The sequence below is a fragment of the Sparus aurata genome, chromosome 16, assembly GCF_900880675.1.
Source record: "Sparus aurata chromosome 16, fSpaAur1.1, whole genome shotgun sequence".
In the NCBI taxonomy this organism is placed as follows: Eukaryota; Metazoa; Chordata; class Actinopteri; order Spariformes; family Sparidae; genus Sparus; species Sparus aurata.
The window spans coordinates 7,370,070-7,397,113 of NC_044202.1; the positions used below are offsets into that span (position 1 = coordinate 7,370,070).

Genomic DNA, 27,044 nt, shown 5'->3' on the forward strand with positions numbered 1-27,044 from the left:
CGTTAGTTGTTTTTATTTGTGCATTACAGCAAAAATGGCCGACGAGAGAGGAAGAGAGAGAGAGAAGATAGAGGCGAGGATTGAGAGGGATTGCAGCACTCTGCTGCAATGCAGTTCAATCTACAGTATCTGCTCGCTGCTAAATGGTTCCCCTCCATCACGGACACACACTTTCTCTGCAGGATTAATGCTCGTGAACGCAGTGCCAGCCAGCGGGAGGGGGGGGGGGGGGGAAGCATTCTGGATGCACGATGAGTAGAAGTCTGTCACTGCACGTGGAGACCACCTACGATGATGGCGTGTCCCTGGTTCACCTGTCTACCTGGGAGGTGCTTCTCTCCACCTGAGTGAGCACCTGAGTCTCTGTATGCAGGTCTTTGTGTGTGTGTGTGTGTGTGTGTGTGTGAGAGCTCGTTCCCACCTTCCGTTCTCTCCTCCCTCTCCCACAAAACGGCCGAGACAGAGCAAACAGCCCATTTCTGAGCCGAGGCGATGGGAGCGTGAGATGGAGCCGAGAGAGATGATATCAAAGCGTAATTCATTTCCACGCAGATATCATAAAACTGTTTCAGGATAATTAGAAGTCGGCGAGAAGAAGGGACGAGGGAGGATTATTTTCTTTATCATCATTCATTTAATTGGTTGAGGGAGAGAAAAAAAAAAACAAGAGGAGGGTTTGCAGCGCTACACATTCAGGAGGAGTATTTACATGAAGCCTCTTTTGAAGACTGTCGGACAACAGTAGAAAACACACAGCACCAGTGGTTCAAACACAAGAGCTGAATTAGTACAATAGATGCGAGTCTTTTGCCTCTTGAGGGTTGTGACGACCTTAATCCTGCACAATCGCAAGCAGAAATAACGCAGTATTTAACTTAAAACCTGCCAAATTACTGTGTACACACTCCTGTATTTCTATCTGTTGTACTAGTTCCAACTCTTTGGATCTCTTCCGGTACGATGAGGCCAAAAACAGTTTGAGACGAGGAGAACTTCATCCGGTTTATCAGTTTATTTGCCGAGCTCTGCGGCGCAGAGTGTGAGAGAAATAATAAGAGGTGGAGGCGACAAGTGGAAGCCCAGGATCACAGTTTTTACAGCACATGATTCTGTGGCTCAAGTAAGGCTCGTGATTCTTTGATTACAGCTCCCTTAAAGGAGAAGTTCACCCCAAAAATGGAAAATTCAGTCACTGTCCAGGAATCATTTCTGGAGCTTGAGAGCTAAGCAGCACTGCAGCGTCCTCCTAAACAACGAAAGGCTTATTTTTGCCGAGCTTTAGATTCAGCCGGAGCCTTCTGTCCGTATGAACTTTCTGCAGGTTATCGAAAAGTTCTTACAGATACTTTTCTATTAGGGTGCACAGAGACGGTTACTACAGAACAGCTGGGAGAAGACTGGACAGTGGTGAAGGGAAGGTGGATGTTTGCGCGAGACTGCGCGCTGCCCTCTAGTGGTTGCATCCCTTGACATCTACGCCAACGTGAAGGACGCATGGATATATGTGAGCAGTGACGGACATATCGTCTGAAAAGGAATCCGAAACTGCTTTGAAAAGACGTTATATTCACTATTTTAAGTCAAAATTGTCGCTGTAGCCGCTAAGCTAAGAGCGTTACCGTGTAGTTCAGTCAGTAAACTGCTGCAACGCTGTTTTGCTGCGATGCTCCAGAAATGTTTGGTGAACTGAGAGACGTCACCTCGCTTTAAATCGGCATGCAGGTGGGAAGATGATGTCTGAATTTTTCATTTCTAGGCAAACTTAACCTTTCAGTATGTCAGAAAAAATAAATGATCTCTTATCTCATTTTGACAATCACTGTTTCTTCAAAGCACATTAAATCGTTAACACTCGTCTTTATGACAATCGTTTAGTGACTAAGTTCTGCTTATGACACCATCCTCGAACATCCCCCCTATTAGTAACACATACCTTCTATCATTGTCAGCGTATCACTGTTTTTTCATAATCTTAAAGTATAAATGATAAGTTGCAGAAAAACACACAAGTGTTCCTTTATGTGTCGAAGCAGGATGGACAAAGGAAAGCACATGTTGGGAGTTTTGGGTGATGCGAAAGAAAATTATCAAAGGTTCTTAGAAAAAAAAAAAAGGGGTCACTGAAGGCAACCCGAGGCCCTAATCCAGTTACTCTTGTATAAACTGTATAGTGTAACAAAACACCGAGAGCTGGCACGGCCCGGTCCACCATACCAGACGTGAGAAAGCAGTGATCCGAAGTCGTCGGCTATACAAGCCATGGGAAAGCAGCAACAAACTAACACATAGGCACGTAAACGTACACACACAGACATGCACACACACACACACTTTTCTCTTTCTCACACACAGAACAGTATAACATGCCAGACTTCCAATTAGGGCAATAATGGCTGTGGGAAAAAAAGTGTATACTCACACACACATACAGTAACTGAGACTTTCTAAGCTAATAGCACCCAGTTGTTCAGTGCCAGAGACGGACCCTGTGGGAGGAGGGGAGGGGTGGCGCTGCAGCTTGGACTAATGCAACCAGAGGGGCACAGTTTCCCAACAAACATTCAGGGTAGGAACATTTAACTGGACTTCTCTTCTTGTTTGCAGGGGAAGATGTTTCATGTTATTGGCTAAAAACGTTATCGAAAATCCTCATTTTCAAATGCTTTAAAGGCGTGATCAGTCAAAAAACACTGCAACTACAACACCCATTAACCTGCACTTCTTTTCTAGTTTATTGTTTTATACTTCTAGCCTATTCTTCTGTGTCCTTCCTTCTCAAACTAAGCTCATTTTTCCCAGGGACAGATTCTGAAGTTTCCCCATTAGCCGATTAGCCCCTCTTAGCGATGTCCTACCCCGCCAGCCAGCAACACACTAGAGGGGAAAGCGCTAGGTTGCAGCAGGACGAGGACACGATGATGGAGGACGGGCGGGTTGGAAATGCAGGGGAGAAAACGTTAACACGAAGAGCGAAGCAAGAGAGGATGAGAGATGGCGGGACGGAGTGGCGGAGGGACACAGATGGCGGGGAGGGGAGGCAGAACGGGAGGACGGAGACAGAGGGACGGGGTGGGAAGTTGATGCGCTGGATGTCTTCCTCCTGTTCCATCAGCAGAAGCCTGTTGGAAGAAAAGTGCAATTATGAGAACAGCTGCAGTGGACACACACACACACACACACACACACTGGAGAGCTAAATCCTCCAACCACTTAGCCAACCGCTCTTCAACACAGTAATACACACAGACACACACACACACACACACACACACTCTTACCCTCACACTCGAAGGCTTGCAGCACGGCGGTGTAAGTGGGGCCCAGCCAAGAGGTGTAGCTACCCAGAACCCTCTGCAGGTGGTGGGTGGCATCATTGAAGAGCAGATCGGATGCGCCGTAGCCTGCTGAGCTGAACAGGCGGAAGCCCTCGGTTGCGTTGCCAAACACATTCTGCAGGAGAGGGAAAGTGTGTGACAGGACTTAATGCATGAGGGCATGCGTGGATGTGCGTTGGCGTGCTCTGCGTACATGTGTGTGTGTGTTTTCCTTGTATGTGTAGCGGTGGGATGAGCACAGGATGTATCAGTCATCCTGGTGTCTACCACACACACACACACACACACACACACACAAACACACTCAGTAAGGAAGAAGGATGACGGTTTTGCAGAAACCTGTGCTCTGAGACTCGCTGATCAATAACACAGACTCCACCGAGATATGAGACAAACATAAACACACACACTCACACACACGCCTGGAGAATAACACACACACACACACACACACACAAACACACAGCTGATGCAATTACAGCGGTCCACACCCACCTGTAAACGTTCCAGGTACTTCCAGACGCGACACTTGTCCTCCGTGCGCACCACCACGGCGTTGGTGGGGACGGCTGCCAGGTGGCATCGCTCGTACTCGTCCAGACCGGCCTCGGTTCCGTCCGGGCACAGCAGCTTCAGGTCCTCCAGCTCCAGATCCAGGGCCCAGGACTCCTGGTTCTTACCTGGGCAGAAAGAGGAGTCAAGGTGTGTCAGGTTTGAATTTCAAGTTAGAACTCCCACTGGAAGGAGCAGCACATGTAAGTTTTTAAATGGAGCTAGCAGACCCTTTTATGGTGTTCACATTCTTAAACTCAAGTTTTAGCCAGGTTTAGATTCCACTAGTTTCCATTAGTTGAGGATTCCCTGCCATAAACATATGTGTTTTGCTAAAAATGGAAATCCGAGAGGTGTTGGAACCCTAATTTACTTACAGGTTGGTATTATAGCCTTATTTGGTTTGCTACGACCAATGCAGTTAATGGTAACTAATGGTGCGTTCCATTTTAACTGGAGAGATTCCATGTTCCCAGTTGCCAACTTCAACTGGAACGCCCGCTGAACTCAGATTTCCAGCTTCACCACTGCACCTCACCAACCCCAACCTAAAAATCCATGATGGCTGCTCCATTTATACTATTCCCCCTCATCTGTGGACATGTTTTTATGCCCCGAAGATACTCTCATGTAAGCTGTTTTAACCTAACCTGACTTTTTATTTAAATCATGTATTTATGCCATCAACCAAGATTTTAAGGTACCTAACAGTTGAAGACTTACTTCAGTTAGTTTTGCACTATAGTGTATCTCACTGAGGGCTTATTCTGAATGTTGATTTGATATTTTTGATATCAGCCATTTCACATTTTAATAGTAGTGGCTGGTCACCTACTTTAATAGTTCAAAAAGCAAACAAATCCGTGTTTATCCAAACAAATAATTAGAGGGAAAAGATAGGCCACCTTGAAGCTACTTTCTCCCTCCCCAGACAACAGCACAGGCCTTCTGTGTTTTCTTGACCTCCGTTAATTGGTGTGACTCCGGACATTTCTGTACCATATGAGAAAGCATGCTTCGTTAAACAGCTACAGTGTTTGCGGAGCCGGTGTCAAACCGCTCCTTTCCGGCTGCACCAGCAGGGTCTGTGTAGCGTGACTGCGATAATGATCACCATTAATTTTGGATGTTGCCCAAAGCGGAGGAGCAGATGCAGCAAACAGAGAATTGGGGCATTTCTTAGCTGGACCAAAAAAAAAATGTCTGAGCCTCTGTCTGTCCCTTCCTGTCTGTAAATCTGTGTCTCTCCCTCTCTCACTTTTTGATCTGATTGTTAAATCTATCTCGCTCTTTGTCTGCCTCCGTCTGACAAACACACACGTATCATTCATCATATCATTTCTGTGTAATCTGCTCATTGTGTTCTGGATTTCACGCTCTGTAAAACACCCTTTCTGAGAAAAGCTTGTGAAACACTGACATCCTGTGTCGTGACAGGGACTAGCACCCCCTGCTGTCCCAGAGTAACCTCATCATAAATCATTTAAATTATTAAATGATGTCATTATATAACCAGCGGAGGAATCCATAAAACACACAACAACACTGACCATCCGAATTCTCAAAGATGGTCGTGTGTTTGACGAAGGCCACGTCGCCGAGGTTCTCCGCGACACACCTGGAAGAAGAAAAAAAAACACGAATGAATCATCAGACCCATAATTAGATTAAAACATGATTCAAATGGGAAAAGCAGCACACGTGGGATTGCGTTATTGTAACAGCACGACTCTGGAGAGCATAATTAAACTCCGTCTGCCGGCTATTGTTGCACTCCAAGAATTAAAAGCAGCTCCTGTGGCCCTTTTTATTCCCATCTCAAACACACTAATATGCCAAAGGCCGTTTAACTGAGCGCTGCTGCATTATAACACGTGGTAATAGAAATGTGAATGAAATGATGTCATTTTCTGTAATTATAACACGCGGACGAGACGAGTGAAACTGCCATTAAAATGAACTTGCAGTGCGCAGGAAGCTTCCAAAGTGGTTGTTCTCTCAGTGAATGAATGAATGAAGTCATGGTTAAAGGGTAAGTTCACCCAAAAATGAAAATGCTGTGATTATATTCTCACCCCGGATGCTGAGAGTTGCAGCGTTCTCCTAAACGACCGAAGTGGACGGGGACCTGTTTTAAAATGTAAAACAGCAACTGAAGTAAAACAGAAAGTGTGTCCATATGCTCTTCAAGCCTAATCCAGGTCTCTGCATGTGTCAAGGGCGCAAGTAAAGTCTAACAAGTCCCCGTCTACTTCGGTTGTGTACGAAAATACTGCGATGCTACTTTACTGTGAATCTCCAGAAAAGTTTTGTGAACTACGAAACTTCACCTGACCCTCCATCAACATGCAGTTGAGTGGATAATGACTACATCTTCCTGTTTTGGGTGAACTTATCCTTTAATGCCTTCAACAGACTGCATTACATCACACACTTATCCACAGCTAGAGGCCTTATATACATGTCATTGGTTGCATTTTAATTAGATGTAACAATGCCTACATGTAAAGTCCCTGTCGAATAAATGGATAAATAAAAACAAATAAAACCTCTTTTTTCAGAGCAGGCAGCTCCAATTACTCTAGTTTTCCCTTTAAGGGGACAGTAGCCGAAATAAATATAAAATAGTGAGAAACAGGGAGGCAGAGCTGGTAATAACTTCTCCACCTCTGGGTCTCATTAGTGTATTGTTTCCCATGTTATCACCTCAGCGCCCCCGCCTCGCCGTAGTGCCGCTCTCTGTGGTTGTTGGCGCAGATGTGCCGGTCGTTCTCGTCTCCTATGCAGGCCTCGCACAGGTTCTTGGGGTTGTTGCCTCGGGGGTCGTGCTTGGGGTCCTTAACGCCCGGCACACAGCTGTAGCCGAAGAAGTTGCCGACGGCTGGAGAAAAAAAGACAAAGACATGAGTTAGTATAATTCATTTTTAATTTAAAACTCCAATTACCAACTTCGACTCAAGTGTAGTGTACATTTAACCCTTCAAACTGAAAGTTTGGATTCATTATACATTAATTTTATGCAGAACTGTTTTGCTTATTGACTGACATTCTTTAGTTTCAGCTTCAAACTTTTGTACATTTGTTATTTTTGTTTTATGTGACACTATAAAACTGAATATCTTTGGTGTTTGGAGTTGGAGCAAAAAAAGGAAGAAGCAACTCTTGAGAAGAACCATAGCTTTAGGAAATGCATCACTGCTTTTTAAAACAATTAATGGACCAAATATTAATGCATTTATTTAAGAAATAACTGAGAGATTAATTGATAATGAAAATAATCATTAGTTGCCACATTTTGGATCTATTTGTCTGTGAAAGATGCACTATATATCTGGAGTTTTAAGTATTAATTGGTCATTATCTTATAAGTTGCTTTTATTTTGTCCTATTTTGCAGTGTTTTATTACTTACGGTGTAACTTCCTCCCTGCCCCCTGATAAAGGACTAAACTGACTTTTGGAAAACTTTGTGGTCTTCATTAATGAGTTTCAAGTTCAACATTTTTGTGGATATGATCTTTTCAGATACAATGAACTGATTTAACACTATCATCGACAAATGAAAAAACGTATAGAACTAAAAAGCAGTTTTGTAAAGGAATTTTGCGTTATTTCTTTTCTTGTGTGAACGAAACCCATTAAAAGAGCAACAGTCCATCTCTCAAGACTTTCCAATACTACAATTCATTATGTCTGTGGCACACAACCCTAAAAACAGTAGAAGTAAACAGTAGTAAGTATTTAAAGCAGCAGGATGGTTGTATGTGATGTGGTGTCCAAAAATGAAAACTACAGTATGTTAATCCAAAAAATGTGTCACCCAGTGGAATACCTTGGTTATTTTGTATGTTTTTCAGCGTTTTTGGACTAAAATTGAGCGCTTTGGCAAAGAGGATTAAGAGATAACAGACTTGGGATCAGCTCATTGTCGCTTTTGTTCTTTTTGCGGGATTTGATGACAGTAAGAAAAGATAAAGAAAAAGATGAATGTCTTTCCTTTAAAAGATATTAATCTCCTCCATCTTGCTTCCCTCTGCCACTCCTGAAGAAACTACAGCCTTTCAGTGTGTCTTTCCGTGCATCAATACACCCCACACACACACGCTCACACACACACACACACACTCTCTCTCTTACACACACACACACCAATCTCCCATTTACTGAGACAGATGCACTGTTCTCCAACTGACTCTTCTCCTCTTACCTCCAGTCCTCTCCATCCCTTCACTCTTCATTCCACACCACTGCTTCCCTCCTCTGAACCTCTCATATAGCTCCCACACATCCACACACACACACACACACACACACACAGCTCCCTTGTCTCACCTTTGGGAAAGTTGCACTGCTCCCCGACGCTGATCTGGGAAGTGTTGACCAGGTAGCCGATGGGAACTGTCCACCCCACCGTGGTGCGTATCCCGGGGTGACAGGAGCTGCGTTCATGCATCTCCAGCAGGGACAGGTCTGAGGAGGACCGACGAGCCATCGCCACCACGTAGTAGCTAATACTATCTGAAGTGAGAGCAAGTGGGAATCATTTTAAAATGAGGGTAATATGAATAATTTGTCTACTCATCGTTGAATGTGGCTCTAACAAGATGAACATACCTTTTTTTTTTTTAAGTATTAGCGCTGCAAGGCTCAAACCTGTGACTTACCCACTCCGTTGTGAGACTCCCCTGCAGAAAGCTCCAGGCCGTGGCAGAGACCAGCAGCATAGATGTCATCTGCAGTCATGGAGGCTGCGTCTGCTGTCCCGTTCTGGGAAAAAGAAAACACATTTCATACGTCGATGCCAAATGACTTCAGGATGCTTGTTTTCCCAAATCGTGTGAGATAGCAACAAATGACAAATATGCACAAAACAAGCATGTTTTTTCATAATTAACCACATTTTGTTTGTGGCCAATTATGAAAAAACATGCTTGTTTTGTGCATATTTATCATGTGTTGCTATCTCACACGATTTGGGAAAGTTGTCGCCACCTTTCTAGCTTCATACAGTGTTCTGGGACCCTGTTTTCCTGTGAGAACAGCTTGTTTATCTTATTATGGAAAAAATAAACATTTCTGAGTTTGTACTATTACCTCCATTAATATTGTAAATATCAAAATTGTTTGACTTAGGCTTCAAAAACTACACAGTGGACAGTGAGATGGTGTAAAACCGAATTGTCTGAAGATCAATGCACCAAATCTCAAATTTTGTGGAGTTTGAGTTGATAATAAATGGGAAAATAGGCAGATTATGTGATCAATACACTTCCCTATCCCTTTTTTTTGTAAGTACCTTGATTTTGTCCATGCAGTCTCTGCTGTTCAGGCCACGGACACATTGCAAAGATCCTCTGATATTCAGAGCTGTGGCGTTCCCGGCCAGATCCAGACACTTCTGCTCCTCGGCGTCGGACACTACACACCAGCAGACTGAACAAAAGGTGGAAGATAAGTGAAAATTACAGGAATTTTTCTTTGCAACATTTGAAATGATCATTTAAACATGCAAAATCTTAATTTTTTTGGGATGTACCTGTGGTTTTTGGATTGGCGAGGCAGCTGACAGACACAAGAGGCAGGAGGAGGAGGAAAGCTACCGGCAGTCTTCTCTCTGGACGCTCCATGTCGGCTGTGGTGGGGAACCTGCTCGGGACGGTCTCTCTAATACTAGAGAGATGAAGAGCAGGTGGATTTTAATGGATGAAAAAGTCACACTACCACCTCCTCCCTCTCGTTTAACCTGGTCCTGACACGGAAAGAGGGGGGGGAGAGAGAGAGAGAGAGAGAGGGTGAAAGGTGGGAGAATGAAGCTCTGGATGTAGGAAGAAGAAAACATTACATTATTCCTCTTTCCCCGCCTCTTAAGTCAAAGTGCTCGGTGGATAATCCTTCCTCCATCTCATGATAGCAGTATAGCATTTCCACCTCCAATTATCCACTGAGACTTATCCCCCTGCTGAGAGTATAGCGGTGGACACACGTAGGCTCAGAGCAGTTCAGGTCACCTGGCACAGAGTGTCGACCCAGGGTCTTTAATTAAAAAAGCTGCGGACAATGTGTCTCTGTGCTGGAGCTGTGTTCGTGGAGAACAGATACTGGCTGGGTCTTGCTCCGACTCACTGGAGACTAACGCTCCAGGTAAGCAAGGACAAACAGCACCGGCTATTGTTCGCAGCCACAGGAGCTCAGCAGAGGGAAAACATATCGGCTACCTGATACAATTCTCCCTTTTCTCTCTCTTTGCACGCACACACACACTCACACTCACCCAACCAAGACATAAATAAATCTAAACAGGCAGAGTGTGTTGAACAGATCGGTTAGCGAATGCATCTAATCCACCTTTTAGCTGCGGTGTTATGTAATGTCAAATCTGCATAATTGCTCAGGAGGCAAAGGGTCATCTTGGCTTCCTCGCAGGAGCTCTGTGTTTTTTGGGAGGTGATGGAGGGGTATCTGATCCTCAGCATGCATGGCTGAAGGGACAAGGAAGCACAGAGGGTCACTTTGACTCTGACAAAGACACAGAAAGTTAGTCTGTTTGCATAATTAAAGGGCTGCAGATCAATCAGTGTGCTGCAGTCCCTTTCGTCCCTCTGAAGTTTGCCTCAAGAAGAAGCTCCTCATTCAGCTGCGTACTCCTGAATGTTGCACAGAGATTCCTGTTTGAAGTGCAGAGCGGCACTTCAGCATCTCTTTCCCCTTGAAAGGTTCATCTTTCATTTCACAAAAGCACTTTGATGTTTTGTGATTTTATTGTAGGTGGTATTTCTTTAGGTCAGTGAGCCCCGTCTCTGCTTTTAAAAACTGCAGGACATTCTGATAAATGCTGTGTATTCAGCAGCCGTGACAGCGTTTACTGGTGATGTTTTCACCTTGTGAGTCTGTGTGTGTGTGTGTGTGTGTGTGTGTGTGTGACTGGAATTCCTAACTTTTTTATACAGTACTTAAAATTGTGTAGCTCTCTATTGAGTAAAAAAAAAAAACGTAAAATGTAAAACCGCTTAAAAATGTTGAATAATTAAGGATTACAATTAGTAAATAAGTAACAAGTATTTTTTTTTTCTTTCTTGGGCACTGCTGAATTTCTAGGTTAATTTATGGACCGTATAGAAGAGGCAAAATAAAAAAGCTTTGGGCTTCAGCCTTTTTCGGTTATTGACTCTAAGAAACTTGCATGAAATATTTTTTGTTGTGATGTTTGTGACCGAAATAAAATTAATTTGAATGCAATAACTTGTACTTGTACAATGTTTTTACATTTTGTCATTGCATCTGTACACCTTCTCCATAACTGTTGTAGATGTGATAAAATAAAATTTTTGTATAAAGTCCTTTAAAAGTCAATCTTGAGTAAAAGTAAAGTAATCTTATTAAATTATTACTTTATTACTATTACAAATTACACTTGAGTAAGTCAAAAAGTTTCTGATATTAAATGAACTTAAGTATCATAAGTATTTTTTGGGGCAATATAGTTAATTATCAAAAGTAGCAGTAAAAGTTATTTTTAAAGACATTTACTTGTATATATTGTATACTACAGGTTGAGTAATAAAACAGTATATTGGATAAAAATACTTTTTTTTTATGTGCTATATTAGCTCTGATACAAAATACAAACTGCAAGTAACTAGTGATAATGAACAAATGTAGTGGAATAAAGCACACTATTTCATCTCCAAAACATAGTTAACAAGTACCTCAAATTAAAGTACAGTACTCGAGTAAATGTACCTTGTTAGATTCCCTCACTGGTAGATACGGTTGCTGAGAGGAAAATGTTTCAGGCAAAACTTACAGTTTCATCCCCACTTAATTGTCCTATAGACATTTTGCATGTGTTTTAAGGGGAATTCGTTTTAAATATCTCTGATGTCATACTTATTTCAGCCTACAACCTGTTGGAGGACTCCTCTGTCCCACAATGCACCTCGCTGATAATGTTTTGGTGACGTCACTTGTGGCAGCCAGTGGGTGGGCTGGGCTCGGCTGGGCTGTGGTCCTGCATTCTGCTTCTTACATTGGAAATAACGCTAAATACGATATCTTGAACGTGACATAGGAATACAGAGACATCACAGAAATGAGTTAGAGGCAGTGTTTCGTGTGTGCCAGGTAGGTGGATGTTTTATTTCGCTCTGTTTTGTCAGCTAATCGCCCGAACTGCCAGGCTGCGCTTTGTGCTGTGTAGCTAGCGTTAGCTTGCGCGGCTAGCAGCAGCATCGGGCAGCCGTCTGTCTGACTGGCGCCTCTGAGGCGCCTGTGGACGGCCAATAAAACCGCTTGGTAATGGCGTGCTAGTCACAGCAAACAAACAGGCCTGCAGTCTGTGAGGTTCACAGAAAAGAAGGTGTTGATAGCTTTGCTGGCTCGTATAGTTGACGTCATAACCAAAGGCTGTGACATTGAAATTTAAGGCGTATGCAGAGTTTGTGTTATTAGTGTTTGTGAGTGCTGCATTAGCCTGCAGAGGAGCAGCACCAGTACAGTACATTTGAATCCAATAGTACTAATACGCTTTTTAATCAGCAATTAAAGAGGTAGTTAAAACGTTAAGGCAAAGGCACTCAGTTTTTTAAGCTGATAGTGTAATGTTATGTGCAGTGGCTGCAGTTCAATAATAAGATTGTGTTGAAAAATAATTTGACAAGGACAAACAGAGCGCAGTTTGCATTGCCAGTATTATTGTTGCGTCCTTTCTGTCTGAGGTCTTTGCAGGGATCATCTGAATACATAAAGGGGGGTAAATGTAATTATCCTCTTTGCAAGACTGTACTCATGTTGTCTCTCTCTGGCTCCTCTTCCCTTCCTCTGTCAGTGCACTGAAACATGGATCGTTGCAGCTTCCACGTCCTTCTGCTGCTCTTGCTGCAGGCCCTGCAGACATCAGCTGAGGGCTCAGGTACTGTGCTCAAGTCTGTCCACTCTACACTTTACTGCCTTCATACTGTGCTGCATCTGCTCTTGCTGCGTACACAAATGATCGTGAGCAACAGACTGGTAAAACTGGCAAGAAAGGGTAGTCAGAGCTCAGAGTGATGGTTAAGATAAGGTGAGGTTTATGGTGCATTAAAACTTATTTATACCATTCAGGTGATATTATGAATACAAATGTCACTTTTGCCATGTACCTCACCCTTTGGCAATATCGCATTATAATGCTCTGCACATGCATGATCACAGAAACATATAACTTTCCTAGAAATTAATAAACCTCCCACACATTTACGAGCACATCAGTAGGTATGATTGCTACAACTAATTAGACTCCCAGAAGGCACTTGGATCAGATGAAACCGAGCGAGTAACTGAATTTTGAGTCCCTCATGCTGGGAGATTTTTCCTTGGTTTTCTGCTTTTAATAACAATAACATGGCAGAATTCAATACTGCTGATAAACAGATGTACAAAGTATACCTGTCAGTTTTAAAACCAAAATATACCTTGAACAGGGTAAACCACTGGAAGCCTATTTGCATGTCACTTTGGACAAAATCATTACCAGATTAATAAATCTAAATCCATCTAATCTTTTTAATACATATAGTTTTTCTTAATGTCTCATTGGCTGGATCCACCCACATCCAAGGTCGTTTTACTGAGTTGTCTGGATAACTTTTCTAAGTTAAACCTGCATCTAGTCTGGTAGGGTGACAGTATATATACAGGACTATACAGGTTATTGTCAACAGGCAAAACTGATGGAGATTGAATTTTTAAAGATATTGATATAAATCCTGTCATGATATCAGATTATTGTGACCTAAATAATTCACAATAATATATCCAGAGAAAATATATATATTAAAAAAAATCCCAAGTCATGCTTTGCTGGGTTGAGGTGAAGTCTGAACAAGTATCAACCCAGGTTAAGATGCATAACCGCCAACTACTGTGACAAAACGAGATTGAAAGAAATATAAGTTATTTTTGAGATGATATATATTTAAAGGAGATTATGGTATTTCTGTTATTAACACAATATCCGTGTTACTAATATTGTCCATATCAGTACATTTGACACCCTTTCTCTATATATCTGTGATGTTTAATGTAACATAACATACCTCCAAAAGGTATATCATCATAATTTGTGATTTTAGAGGTATATCATTAGGGGTTAAAGTGGAAAAGCTGATGGCGGTAAAAATAACAAAGCGTATAACAACCTACCTGCAGCAGACGTGTAATGTTCTATTTTATAATTTTAAAAATCAAGCACTTTTTAAAACCCCTATCTGATTTTAACATCTTGCTACAAACTCCTTTTTCACCACAGGGATTTGTTTTCTTGTTCACACTGGGAAGAAAAAAGCTTGATGATCAATCATACCAGCCATAATGAATATCCACTGCATAAAAGTGCTGAAAGAGAAATTCAGTTGACCAGAGTAGGCTTATTGTGGCGACTAAAGATGTAATTTTGAAGGACTCAAACTCCCACCCCTCTTTTGTCAACTACTAGTACATGTGCCTCTCTGCACTGTGAAACAGCATGACTGTGTGGTGAACTCATATCATTTCTTCCACAGATGGACAGTTGGCGTGTCTGTGTGATAGTCCCAAATGCCTCCAGGCCACACCGTGCCACGGCACGCGGTGCTTCTCCTCTGTCAAAGTCAGCAGCTCTGGGGTGGTGTTTGAGCGCGGCTGCTTGGAGGGGCCGGAGAAAACCCGTCTGCTTTGCTCCACAGCGCCGTCCTTCCATCAGGCCATTTTCTGCTGCTCCCACGACATGTGCAACAGCAACACCTCCACCAGTTCGCTGATGTCACTGCTTCCAACAGGTGGATATTACATCACAGCAGTGTCAAATAAAAGAACTGTGTTCTGTACCTGTCTATTAAATAATTTGACATTTAATTTTTCCTGTACCTCTTTCAACTCTGCTCTTGGTCACAGCCCCAGAGGGTGAGCCGGTTCGGTATCGCGTGGAGACCTTGGCTCTCTTTGTGCTCGGCCCCGTGGTGGTTCTGGCTCTGCTGTCTGTAGTATCTGTGCTGGCCTGCAGGAGGCTACACCACGGCCGTCTGCAGAGGCTGCAGGAGTTCGACACCGAGCAGGGAGCTATAGATGGCCTCATCACCTCCAATGTGGGAGACAGCACTTTAGCGGTAAGATTGAGAGAGGTTCTGATAATAGAGATAATAAAGCTCTGCATCCTTAATGGTGTGTAGAGCTTTGAAAGCCCTGGGATCCAAAATTGATTTAAAGACAGTACTCAGACGCTTTTTAGATTTGAAATCTACATTGTAGCAGCTAAGCTAAAGGTCGTAACACGCTACGCAACTAAAGTGGGTACACAAGCTTGACCATGTGTTTTTGGGTGGACTTGTTCTTTAAAATTCATTCAGATGTGTTAAACAAAAAGCTGAATAAAACTATTTATATGCACAAAATCTTTCAGTCAGTAACACTTGTCGGTGTCCTGATTTTACAGTGTTTTTGCCCCAAATTTTTGTGGCACAGGAAAAGATTTTGACACGAAAAAGGAACACCCACACTCCAACTCCAAACCACAACTGTCAAAGTTTTGATCTCAGTCAGATCTCCGTCAGCGCTGAACTCCAGCAGCTTTTCACCAGCATGTGATGTTTCTGCACTCCTCTGAAAGACAAAGGAAGCTAATCTGATATGTGTGTCTGTCTTCAGGACCTGTTGGACCACTCGTGTACATCAGGCAGCGGTTCAGGTCTTCCCTTCCTCGTGCAGAGAACTGTGGCGAGACAGATCAGTCTGATGGAGTGTGTAGGTAGGTAACACACTACAGTCTACAGCCAATCTGCAGGTTGTGGTTCTGACTGGGTAACATATTTTCTCGATTGTCTAATTGATTGTAGCCTCACAGAGAATTCATGTCACAACCAGTGAGATATTTATATAAAATATGACACACTTTGACAAAATGCTACAGTACAGATTAGTTTAATAATCACGATAATGAAAAGTCTAGTCAGACATTTCTCTCCCTACATAAGTTCTAGGTTGGCTCAGTTTCAGTCTGCTGTTGATATCAGATTTTTGGATGACTGTACATATTTATTTTGGGATGTAACCCGCATTAAGATACAGATCTGACAGCAAAGTCAAACAGATGATGCAAAGGTTGGATAATTTTTGACTTGTTTGCAACAACTGTCAAAACACGAGTCATGTGTTTCTTTGTGTTCACATTCTTTGTGTTGTGTCAAGTTACGACACTCGTCCTAATTTGTTGAGGTAAGGTTTACCCGCTGCCATGGCAACTCCGACAAATTTCATTTTGAGCGTTCAAATCAAGTATGTAGGTCGCATGCCAGGGGATCCTGTTTTGTACCATACAGCACAGTTTGTACCAGTTTGGAATTGGAAAAATGTGGCTTTGTGCTGTTGATGTGGAAACTTCAGTTCTGTGTCAGACAAATCAGACATGGAGCTCTTCCAGCTGCAGTGGAAATGCAGCTATAAAATAATGTGAAAATACCCTAAAGGTACTTTTGAAAAATTCAAAATGCAGACAATGATAACCGTTTCAAAACTCATGTTTCTGTATGTTCACATTTCTGTCTTCCTGCGTCTCTCTCTTCCAGGCAAGGGAAGGTACGGGGAGGTGTGGCGAGGCCAGTGGCAGGGCGAGAACGTGGCTGTAAAAATCTTCTCCTCAAGAGACGAGAAGTCCTGGTTCAGAGAGACGGAGATCTACAACACAGTGCTGCTAAGACATGAAAACATACTGGGTTAGTCCGTCTCACACAGAAGAGTTCAATCTTGCAGATGTTGTTGGTGCAAAGAAAGAGGTTGAATGAAATATGTTTTTCCCAATATATTCTTTCCTGTTTCAGTATTGTTACCAGAAACACAGTGACTGTTTATACCTGGCATTAGGTGATCTGATCACAAGTTTATAGCTCTAAATCTGTTACTTTACACCTGGCTGTAGAAGGGATCTCAACAGAAGCCCTGACGTGTGATCAGATCTCGCTTCCCTGCTCTAGATGCAAAAAAAATGCATTTTTACCATCAGTAAAAAGGTTGTCTTCTTTAATAAATTGGCATAAACAGTGAAATCAGTTAAAACTGTGCATTCAGACAGCTTCTTAATGTTGGCCAACCTTGTTGGGACACATAAGGGTAGATCAGTGTTGACACTACAAAATATATGTGATTAAATGCAACCCACATGACCTCGACAACTGGTTTGAGTGATTAGATCACAATATGTCTTTTGTTCATAGTTAAAACTTCCATTTAGAGCCATCCACTTGTGTTCAAATCACCCAGAACACATCAGAGCCAGGTGTAAACCACAATGCAAATAATTGCAAGTTTATGCATGTGGTAAGCATGATTTCACTTGTCTTTTTAAATATCAACTTCTATAAACATTTTAATGTCCTAACACCTGTGCAAATAGAAGTGAAAGCTGTCAAAAAAACAACACTTGTGCAACATTTGATGATGCAGTCCTGCAAAAAAGACCAGTAATAGTTGCTCTTATAGATTCCTGAAAGTTTCAAAATGTAAAATGTTGTGTTTTGAAGGTGAGGAATATGGTTGAATATGAGTTCAGTCCTTGAAAAACAATCTGGTGTTACATCTTCAGTCACACAGGGAAACAAAAATATTTGAATATTTGAAATCAAACGATCCAGTCCTCATATTTGTTGTCTCCTGCTGTCTCACACCCAGATGACTTGAACCCAGCATGAAACGATCATGATCATAACACACAAAGTCAATATTAAAAGCTGGTACAAACAGTACATTGATTTCTGTGGGTATAAAAGAATTCTGTGGACGCAAAATAAATGAGACAGTTTGAAGACGTTCTCTGATCCGATGACTCATGTTGCTCTGTCTCTCCTCCCAGGCTTCATGGCGTCTGATATGACTTCTCGCAACTCCAGCACCCAGCTGTGGCTCATCACCCATTACCATGAGAACGGTTCTCTGTACGATTACTTGCAGCGGGTTGCCGTGGAGACGCAAGAGGGCCTGGCGATGGCGGCGTCGATAGCGTGCGGCCTGGTGCACCTGCACACAGAGATCTTTGGCACAGAGGGGAAACCGGCAATCGCACACCGGGACCTGAAGAGCAAAAACATCCTGGTGACGAAGGAGCTGCGCTGCTGCATCGCGGATCTCGGTCAGTTACTTCTCCAGTATTTTACTTCCATCTATCTCTTATTTTCAAACCAATCCACTTGTAGCCGCCTGCTTCATGACAATATATTTATATTTTTTGCTTTAAAGTTTATTTGCAATGTCATCACTGATCAGCAGGGAACAGACATTTTACTGAGATCACAGAAGGATTAGATCATAAATGTTCTGGCGTTAAATGCTTCACATCAAAATACATTATGGTGATCAAACAAATATGTCGACAGCATCTTTCTCTTCTGAGCACTGTTTTGATGTTCGAAATTGTCAATTAGAAGAGAAAACTGCAGCCTAATGGGAATAGTGCTGGTTTTCAAAGTCATAAGTCTTACTGTAGTGTAACTGCATGTCTACAGGGCTGGCTGTGACCCACTCGCAGGCAGACAACCTGCTGGATGTGGGCAACAACCCGAAGGTTGGCACCAAGCGTTACATGGCACCTGAAGTGCTGGACGAGACCATTCAGACGGATTGCTTTGATGCCTATAAGAGAGTGGACATCTGGGCCTTTGGGCTGGTGCTGTGGGAGATAGCAAGACGCACCTACAGCAACGGTGAGTGTCGTAATAAGCAATCCTCTCTTATTTGTTATTCTAAAAGAAGACAACTAGTTTATCCTCTTGCTTGTGTTATTTGCACTCAGTCCTATCGCCCCATTTTGGCTTTCCAGGTATCGTTGAGGATTACAAGCCTCCGTTCTACGATCAGGTGCCAAATGACCCGAGCTTCGAGGACATGAGGAAGGTGGTGTGTGTGGAGCAGCAGAGGCCTTTCATTCCTAATCGCTGGTTCTCTGATCCTGTGAGTATTTTACGACGTAATCTGAGATGTCCAAGTGTCAGGTCAGCTACGGTAAAGAGACTTCCTGGGTTTCAGAAAACATCGTTAAAAACATACAGTAGTAAGTGATTTAAGACAGTGAAGTCAACAGGTTTTCATTGCCTCTAAAAAACCAGCGCAAGATCAAAATTAATAGCAAAATGGTCGAGTAGGTTGAGATCATTTAAATTCACAACAAATTGGAACACATCAAAATGGGGAAAATCACTTTGGTTGAATTGAACCAGAAACATATAAAACCTATTAAAGTGATCCCAATATAATTGGGAACAGCATGTTTTTTTTTAAATGTCAAGCTCCCCACCTTTCTCACACTTTACAAGTTGTTGTTTGGGAACACAGTCTGAGGGGCAATGTGTAAGATATGGTCAGAATTTAAGTTGAAAACATTCAAAACATTATCAAAAGAAGAAACAACATAATGTTTAAGATGTTCATGTACTGTGATGCAGAGATGTTTTCTAAAGTTAGCATCCTTGCCAGCTAGCCCCGGCCTGACCTGTCACGTATCACTACTTAATACAGGGCTTAACTTACAGAGCCACTTAGCTCCATGGCTAACTTAACCACTTACAAATGGCAGCTAGTCGCTACAGCAAAGAGTTGGCAGCAGTAAGCTTGTGCTGCCCCCTGTAGTTTTGGAGCTACCCTTCATTTCTTACATATTACATCTTTAAAAGTTACAGGCAAGCATCACTTATTTAAACATTTGGATACAAAGTCTAAACATCTATTTGTATCTCTGAGCTTGTTGGATGATGTGGATTTTTATAACTATAAACAGTAAAACAAGGGAAGGTATTGGGAGGTGCCCTGCTCGTTCCCAGAATGCCCTTCTACTTCTAAAAGCTCTTGCAGTCACATTGATTGCAGGACTTCCTCTCACTGTGGGTGAATCACTGCACAACTCTCCTTTCATCTAACATCCTCTGTGTCTCTCCCAGACTCTCTCTGCTTTGGTGAAACTGATGAAGGAGTGTTGGTACCAGAACCCTTCTGCCAGGCTGACCGCCCTGCGCATCAAGAAGACCCTGGACAAGATCCACAGCTCTCTGGAGAAGGGCAAGGAGTCCTGAGAGGGAGAGGAGCCTCAGCGGCAGCTGCCTGATGTCAGGGATCGGCTTAGAGAAGTGCCCAGTGTTTCATTTAAGGAGGACGGGAGATAAAGCGGACAGACAGAGGAACGAGTTGTTCATCCAGCCTCATCCTTCTCTTGCTCTCTCACTTTCACTGTGGTTGCCTTCCACCGACATCCCTCTCTCTGACTTGAAGCCCACGCAGACGTTTGGAACTGTCCTGTCTGATAAAGCCAGCCTTCGCTACAGGACACAAGCCTGTCGCCGGTGTGTTCGCACTGACCTGAACTGCAGACTGTTACCAAGTGTGAAGAACAATGGATGGCATATTGTACTACTCCCATCCCAATGCTTTAACACCCATTTAAGACTGCACACACACATACACACCAAACGCTACATATGGAGTGTCTCTTACAAATCTGTTTCTGATCCATGGCCAGTGTTTGTGGCATTCTGCTCAGAGACAATCACAAAGGTTTCACTCATTTAGCTTTATCAACATGCCAACTAGCGCTACAAACACACTCACACTACGGAACAGACAATTATGTTAACGTGCAAAAGGAAAAGAGCCAATAGAATCAAACATTGTTTTTAAACTTTTAAAAAAACATATTTATGTAAGAAGTCTCCACTGCTAGGACACTACTGAAGATATGTAAGATGGTGCGTGAAGCTGACTGTATACATATATAGGCATTTACTCTACTGGACCTTCTGTACCGTTACTGAAGCTAGTGAACTGAGAAATAGAGGGAAAAAGTTAGGAAAGTGTTCCCACCGAGTTTTATTGTTGTATGGTCAAAAACCAGGATAAATTACTACACATACATGTTTATCCTGGAGTAGACAAACAGGAAGTACCTGCCAATAGGCATCAGTCTGTATCTTACAATAAGAATATGAAATTAACTGCCTCCGCTAATGGATTCACTGTGGCTGATGTAAAAATAATGTCTTCTGTGCAGTGTGCAGTCAGAGGGATCAATGAGGAGCTGACTTTTTTTTTTTTTTTTTTTTTAAGCTATTGGAGCTGCTGTGGTTTTCCTTTAGCAAGGTGGGCCTCCCATCGCTCATCACACCATTCTGTACAAGTTAACGTGAACAACAAGGAAAACACTCCATCTTCATGTGGAAACTGTTTTATTCAGGATTCATTTCAAAACAGATAAAAGTTGCCTATTGTAGGTGTGCGGTAACAAATGAATTTATCCACAAATGCTGGGTTTGTTTTGGAAACAAATGTTGCTTTGTCTTTTTTATATGTAATAAAACATTTACTGCACTGTTGCCTAATGATCAGCCAGCCTGTGTCATGATTTTTAGAAAAGATTTACACTTGGTTTATTAGGCACATCTACCTAAATGTAACGACTCAAATAAATCCAACCTTCATGAAGGTTTCACTGCTCAATTATTTCTTAACTCTTCCAGGACAGTCATTATGGAGGATTCAGGTTGTGCTGCTTTGACAGTCGAATCAAACACGCCTCAAAAATAGTCAACAAAAACATTTGATTGCCTTCATTTAAAAAAAAGGTATGAATTATTGCAGGAGTGTTGCAAAGAGACTTAGTTTAATTGCCCTCTACCAGTTTAACCCCAGGATCACAAGTCTTGTGTATTTCTTCCTATTTGATAGATCACAAACTGAAAAAAAAAGAGAAATGGCACTGTATTGTACAATGTGTCGTCTTCTTTTGTGATGAAGAAAGTAATTATTCTGAGGAGGAAAATTCCTGTTTCTTATGCAAAGTTTAAATGCATTTTGTAAAATCTACCATGTCGATTTCAGGGGCCAATCACCATCGATGGAGCTGTGACATGCACATCAGTGCTTCTTCATGATTTAAACCAGGCTTACAAAAGTTGAATTTATCCTTTTAAACTGCCTGCATTCAGAGGCTTCCATTTAAATACAGAACAAGTGGACGGAACAGACTGTAGCCTCAAGTATTCACACAATTTAAAAAAAAGTGACAAGACCTCATAGTGAACTCCGTCTCATTTTCTGTCTGCCCTCTACTGGCAACTTGTAGGCACACAAATGCCTACAAATCATTCAATCACTTCCTCTCAGCGACACTGAAAACATGTTCGATGCTTTAGATCTATTTATACAAACTGTCCGCATCTAAAGGAGATGCAGCAACTTGTTGAACTGCTTCTACAGGTTTGGAGACATACTGGTGTTTGTGGCTTGCCATTAAAATGGCTGCAAAACCTGCAGCTCTGCATCTCTGAAAAAGGTGTCAGAGGAAAGCACATGAGCCGCAATAAGAGACACCTGGCTGTAAGGTTGGAACTGAAATGGAGCTCTTGATTGTACCCGTCATTTCAGATTGTCGGGTAGAGTCTTATAAGGGTTGAGGATTCCCTTTGGGTCGAGCATGGCCTTGATGTTACCCATCAGAGACACAGCCTGGCTAGCTTTACTGTAGTAGATGTAGTTCCTCTTCTTCAGGCCCAGGCCGTGTTCTGCACTGATGCTGCCGTTATAGCGGGCCGTCCACTCGTAGACAAAGGGTTCGATGGCAGCGAGGAGAGCGGGGTCTTTGGCAGGAGAGGTGATGTTCAGGTGGAGGTTTCCATCTCCTGAAAGAACAGATGGAATGAGAAGGAGTTAAAACAGTTTAAAACCGAATAGATATCGAATTGATTTCATTTTTGGGTGAACTTTTCCTTTAAGGGTTATAGAGGGTTGACCTCTTGAATGCCTAAATGCAACCCATCCCTTTTTCAAAACGCACTATTCTGGACTTGATTTCTGTCGATTGTTGTCTTCTTTAAATTTTACGTGCTTTTATTTTTGCCTATTTTTCAAGAGCACTACCGAAATAAAAAGTATTATCTGCTGGTCTTACCTACGTGTCCGTATCCCACCACACTCTTGGCCCGGTCCTGCAGGTGCTCCCTCATGTCTGTCACCAGCTGATAAATCCGCTCCACCGGAAGTGAGATGTCATACTTGTAGGTGAAGCCCTCGTGAGTCAGTGCTTCTGTGACGCGTTCACGCATCGACCACAGACCCTGAAAAAGGTGCAAATGAAAAAGGTTGATGAGTACCGTGACAATGTTTGTATCTAAACTGTGGTTTTAAATTCAATTGAGGGTGTGGCTTAATTCTTGAGTTCACACCGAGTATTACTTAAAAGGAGTCTAGTCACCTTTATTTTGGAGTCTTCAGTTGCCACAGTCCCGTCAGTAACCAGTGATGACGTCATCGCCTCCTCCAAGAAATTGTGGAGCTTCTCCCCGTCGTGCGTCGGGTCGGATCCAGATGTTTCTATGACGACGTAGAATGGACAATCTGCAAGATGGAGGGAGGAGGTCGGCATGAGTGAGTGCGTTAATTGTTTTCGAAACATAACATGTGCATGCGTGTGTGCGTACCAGAGATGGGATTGAGTAGTTTGAGGTGTGTGTTCAGCAGCCTCATGCATTCACTGTCCAGAAATTCAAAGGCTGACAGAATTTCTCCCAGCATGCCTCTGGAAAGCTGAAATGTCTTCAGCAGCTGCTCAAAGGTCTCACAGCCTAAAAAGATTTTGAGATAGAGAATATACAAACACAAACGCATTGACATTAATCAGCCAGTCAGCAGTGTGAGAGCTTTAGCAGTTTCAAAGGGAGAAGATGAGAAAAAGCCTACCCAGAAAAACCACATTGACAGATTTGGGTTTGCGTGGACAGAGGACGGACACAGCGGTGATGATCCCCAGTGTGCCCTCTGACCCGATGAAGAGCTGCTTGAGGTCGTATCCTGTATTATCTTTCCGCAGTGTGGCCAAGCAGTCCAGCACTCGTCCATCCGCCAACACCTGCACGTGCAACATACACACAAACATTAGATCATCAGATACAATTCCACTTTTTTTCCCCTGTGATTTTAATACAAGTTCAATAATCATAAAGTGCCCCTTTTTTTTTGTTAATTTATTCCACTCACCACTTCCAGACCCAGCACAGTCCCGTGCAGGGAGCCGTACCGCAGCAGCCGGAGTCCGCCCGCATTAGTTGCCACGTTTCCCCCGATGTGGCAGCTGCCTTTTGCCCCCAGATCGAGTGGCATGATGTAGTCTCTCTCCTCCAGGTAAAGGGACAAGTTCTCCAAGACACATCCTGCCTGACAGGTCAGAATACCTGACATATAGAGAAAGTACACTCTAAAGGTCAGTCAAATACGATGCATGCAAGTACACTAAACTTTGGTATTTTAAGACTTACCAGAGATGCTATCAAAGGTAAGGATGTTGTTCATGAGGGCGGTGGAGAGGACGATCTCATCGTAAACTGGCACGCTGCCTCCAACCAGCCCAGTGTTTCCTCCTTGAGGGTTCACCGCCAGGTTACGGCTATTGCAGTACCTACAAGAGGGGAAATGCATCAACTTTAACCAATTTGTTAATCTCTCACTTGTGTATTTCTCCTTTTCACCCACAATTTCTTCTTTACTTGAGAATTTGAGAAACTTCCTCTGTTGTTTGAGGTCGCAGCAACACTTCACTGGAACCTGCAGATGATGTATAAAAATCAGACGATTGAATCAGTGAACTAATGTGAGAAAATATATCAAGAGCTACGTTGATTTCTAGCGCTCATCACCTTTTACTGATTTGAGCCAGTCCACATTACTCGACTCCAGCAGGTCGGGATCAGTGATGGCTCTGCCTGGTAGGATCGTCCTGAAGAAGCTCAAATCTTCTGGAGTTATTCTGGAGAAAGGCAGCCTGTCTGGGGCTGCAGCAGGCGAGGGCGTTGGCCCGTCTGCTCGAGTTTGCAGCTTTTGACAGGAGAGTCCGAACGGCCATGAGGTGGCCGGAAGTAATTTACTGCAGGGGCTCAAAAGTGCATGTGTGGCTGCGGCTGGAGATGAGAAGGTGCTCAGATGTCTGAGAGCTGCCCTCAGTTTTAGTGTTCTTTGGAAAATCCCCACCATCACTGGAGAGATAGCATGTAGTGTCGGCAATACAGGCTGCAGGAAGGAAGTGGAATGAATCATTGATCGTGTTTCCACAAGACAGAGGCCAGTTATTCACCATGTGTTGAGTTGGAACAGCTCTGTAAATTAGCCTTGTAGCTGATATTAGTTAGCAGGCCACTGCTGTAATGTAGAATACAAGTCTTAAAGTCTAAAACTTAAAGTAATCGAGGGGGTCAGTGACGGCTTTCCCTCTGTTAATCCGTACTTTCTTGGTATTATTTTTGATGTCTTAATTTCCAATTTAAGCAATGATTTTGATTTTGAGATGAAATATGACCAATAAAATGTAAGAAACTCTCATATCTTTCTTTCTCCCTCCACATCAGACACTGACATTTTTCGAAAACATCTCTTTTTCTTTAACTTAACAACTTGGAGTGGAATTTAAACCAAATAAGTTCTGGTCGAACGGATATATTTCACTGCTGTACATTCAACAGTATGGTTATGGATGCACGATACACAGACCAATAACTCATCTACTTATATCATCACCCATTCAATAGTATCAGTGAAATTCTAGGCTATAGAGCCGATAAAACTATGTTTATTGTCTTGACAAGCACAGCGTTTACAACCTCCAGTAGAGCAGGTGGCTGTTTGCACCTGGAAATTTGCAGATAAACGCAGAGACATTTTTCTTTCCTTTTTTCCTTTGGAGGAAAAAACAACATGATTGCAATTTGCAACACATGTTCCATAAGGATGCAGAGAGGAGGGGAAAAAGTATATGATTAAAATTATATCATCCTCTCTTACTTACTACATCTTTATAATCTCAGGTGTGCATCAACTACAGGTGTGGAATTACTTTTAAAATACAAAAATGTGAATTTATTTGTCATGTTATCAGCCATTAGATGCATTGGTATGGTGCATCTTCCATAAAGATGCCCGAACAAATAGGCTTTTTGTCTTTTTTTTTTTACAGAAATATATATAATATATATATAATAATATCGCAGTAAAAAATAAAGAATATAAAAAGCTATAAAACATGTGAGATATTTATCTTAAATGCATGTGATTTTACCTTTAAGGAGAGTCAATTTCAATCACACACATACACTTGCCAATTCCACAACATTATACTACAAATACTATTACATGATTTAGGTAGACATGTCTCTGTGTTCCCTGAATGCATCACTGTGTATCATACTTGTTTGATCCCTGAATGCACCACTGTGTCTCATACTTGTTTGCTCCCTGAATGCACAACTGTGTCTCATACTTGTTTGATCCCTGATTGCACCACTGTGTCGGTATTCAGGTAAATGGCAAGCCGCATTTTGGTAGCGTGTCATGCTAACAAACGGCTCTGTTAGCAAACTCGCATTACTTTCTGTAAAACACCTAACACTGCATCGCTTAAACTCGTTATAGATAAACGTTGTAACTTCAAACTGTCATTGCAGTTAGCTTAGCTCGATTAGCACACTGTTCGACAAAGACGTTAGCGAGCGATATCTTAATTTACTCACCATATTCGTTCACTTAACGACCCGCATCTTTATGCCCAGGAGTCTGTATTCGTGTCATGTCTCAGAGCGAGTTGAGTCACAAAGTTCAAGGTCAGCGGAGTTACTTAAACATGTCACTCATTCAGTGTTTACAACTAACTAGCTAGCTGCTGCTGAGGCTGACAGTGGTGAAAGGGCATGGAGACGGGAACGGACCAATCAGAGGCATTCTTTCAGATTGAACCCGCCTCTTGACTGCACAGCCAATGAGAGCTGCGGGACATTAACTCAACTGGATTCAGGTTTTTAGGTCCTGATTAAACTTTTAATCAGTGTTTTATTTAAGACTAAATGTTTGTGAGGGTTTATTTCTTGAAAAAAATTGATAAGCCACTAACTCAGTGACCTCAAACTGTCAAGCCATGTTTTTATGAGAAAAAGTACAAAAAAACAAAAAGCTTAATTATTAATTTATGCTCAGAATCATGAAATGTAGAGAGAAAATAGTCAATTATTAATTTTTAATGTCACCACAAGAGATCATCTTTACTTCCCATGTGATGCCAGGACTGGAAACAGGCTCATTGTTGCTTGTTTTAATTTCCCCCTGGTTTGTTTGGAGTGGGTGTAATTTAATTAGAACT

At 42.4% G+C, this 27,044-nt stretch overlaps 3 protein-coding genes across 3 annotated transcripts; 1 reads left to right on the plus strand and 2 right to left on the minus strand.

Annotated features, from left to right (window-relative positions):
- Positions 1–611: 611 nt before the first annotated feature.
- otomp (otolith matrix protein) lies at positions 612–9,927 on the minus strand. Its single transcript, XM_030443149.1, has 9 exons — positions 9,423–9,927; positions 9,183–9,319; positions 8,551–8,653; positions 8,219–8,404; positions 6,594–6,768; positions 5,438–5,505; positions 3,831–4,015; positions 3,279–3,450; positions 612–3,119 (listed from the first exon to the last, which is right to left on the minus strand). The coding sequence occupies exons 1-9, from the start codon at positions 9,511–9,513 to the stop codon at positions 3,109–3,111; spliced, it is 1,128 nt and encodes a 375-aa protein (XP_030299009.1). The 5' UTR covers positions 9,514–9,927; the 3' UTR covers positions 612–3,108.
- Positions 9,928–11,842: 1,915 nt separating this feature from the next.
- acvr1l (activin A receptor, type 1 like) lies at positions 11,843–21,249 on the plus strand. The gene is made up of 10 exons (XM_030391396.1): positions 11,843–12,007; positions 12,711–12,794; positions 14,425–14,679; positions 14,795–15,006; positions 15,545–15,644; positions 16,462–16,608; positions 17,742–18,017; positions 18,391–18,588; positions 18,705–18,835; positions 19,819–21,249. The coding sequence occupies exons 2-10, from the start codon at positions 12,722–12,724 to the stop codon at positions 19,948–19,950; spliced, it is 1,524 nt and encodes a 507-aa protein (XP_030247256.1). The 5' UTR covers positions 11,843–12,007; positions 12,711–12,721; the 3' UTR covers positions 19,951–21,249.
- On the minus strand, positions 21,080–26,606 carry d2hgdh (D-2-hydroxyglutarate dehydrogenase). Its single transcript, XM_030391395.1, has 10 exons — positions 26,422–26,606; positions 24,559–24,928; positions 24,409–24,466; positions 24,181–24,320; positions 23,903–24,096; positions 23,606–23,774; positions 23,347–23,490; positions 23,121–23,263; positions 22,818–22,983; positions 21,080–22,548 (listed from the first exon to the last, which is right to left on the minus strand). The coding sequence occupies exons 1-10, from the start codon at positions 26,422–26,424 to the stop codon at positions 22,286–22,288; spliced, it is 1,650 nt and encodes a 549-aa protein (XP_030247255.1). The 5' UTR covers positions 26,425–26,606; the 3' UTR covers positions 21,080–22,285.
- Between the last annotated feature and the right edge of the window lie 438 nt (positions 26,607–27,044).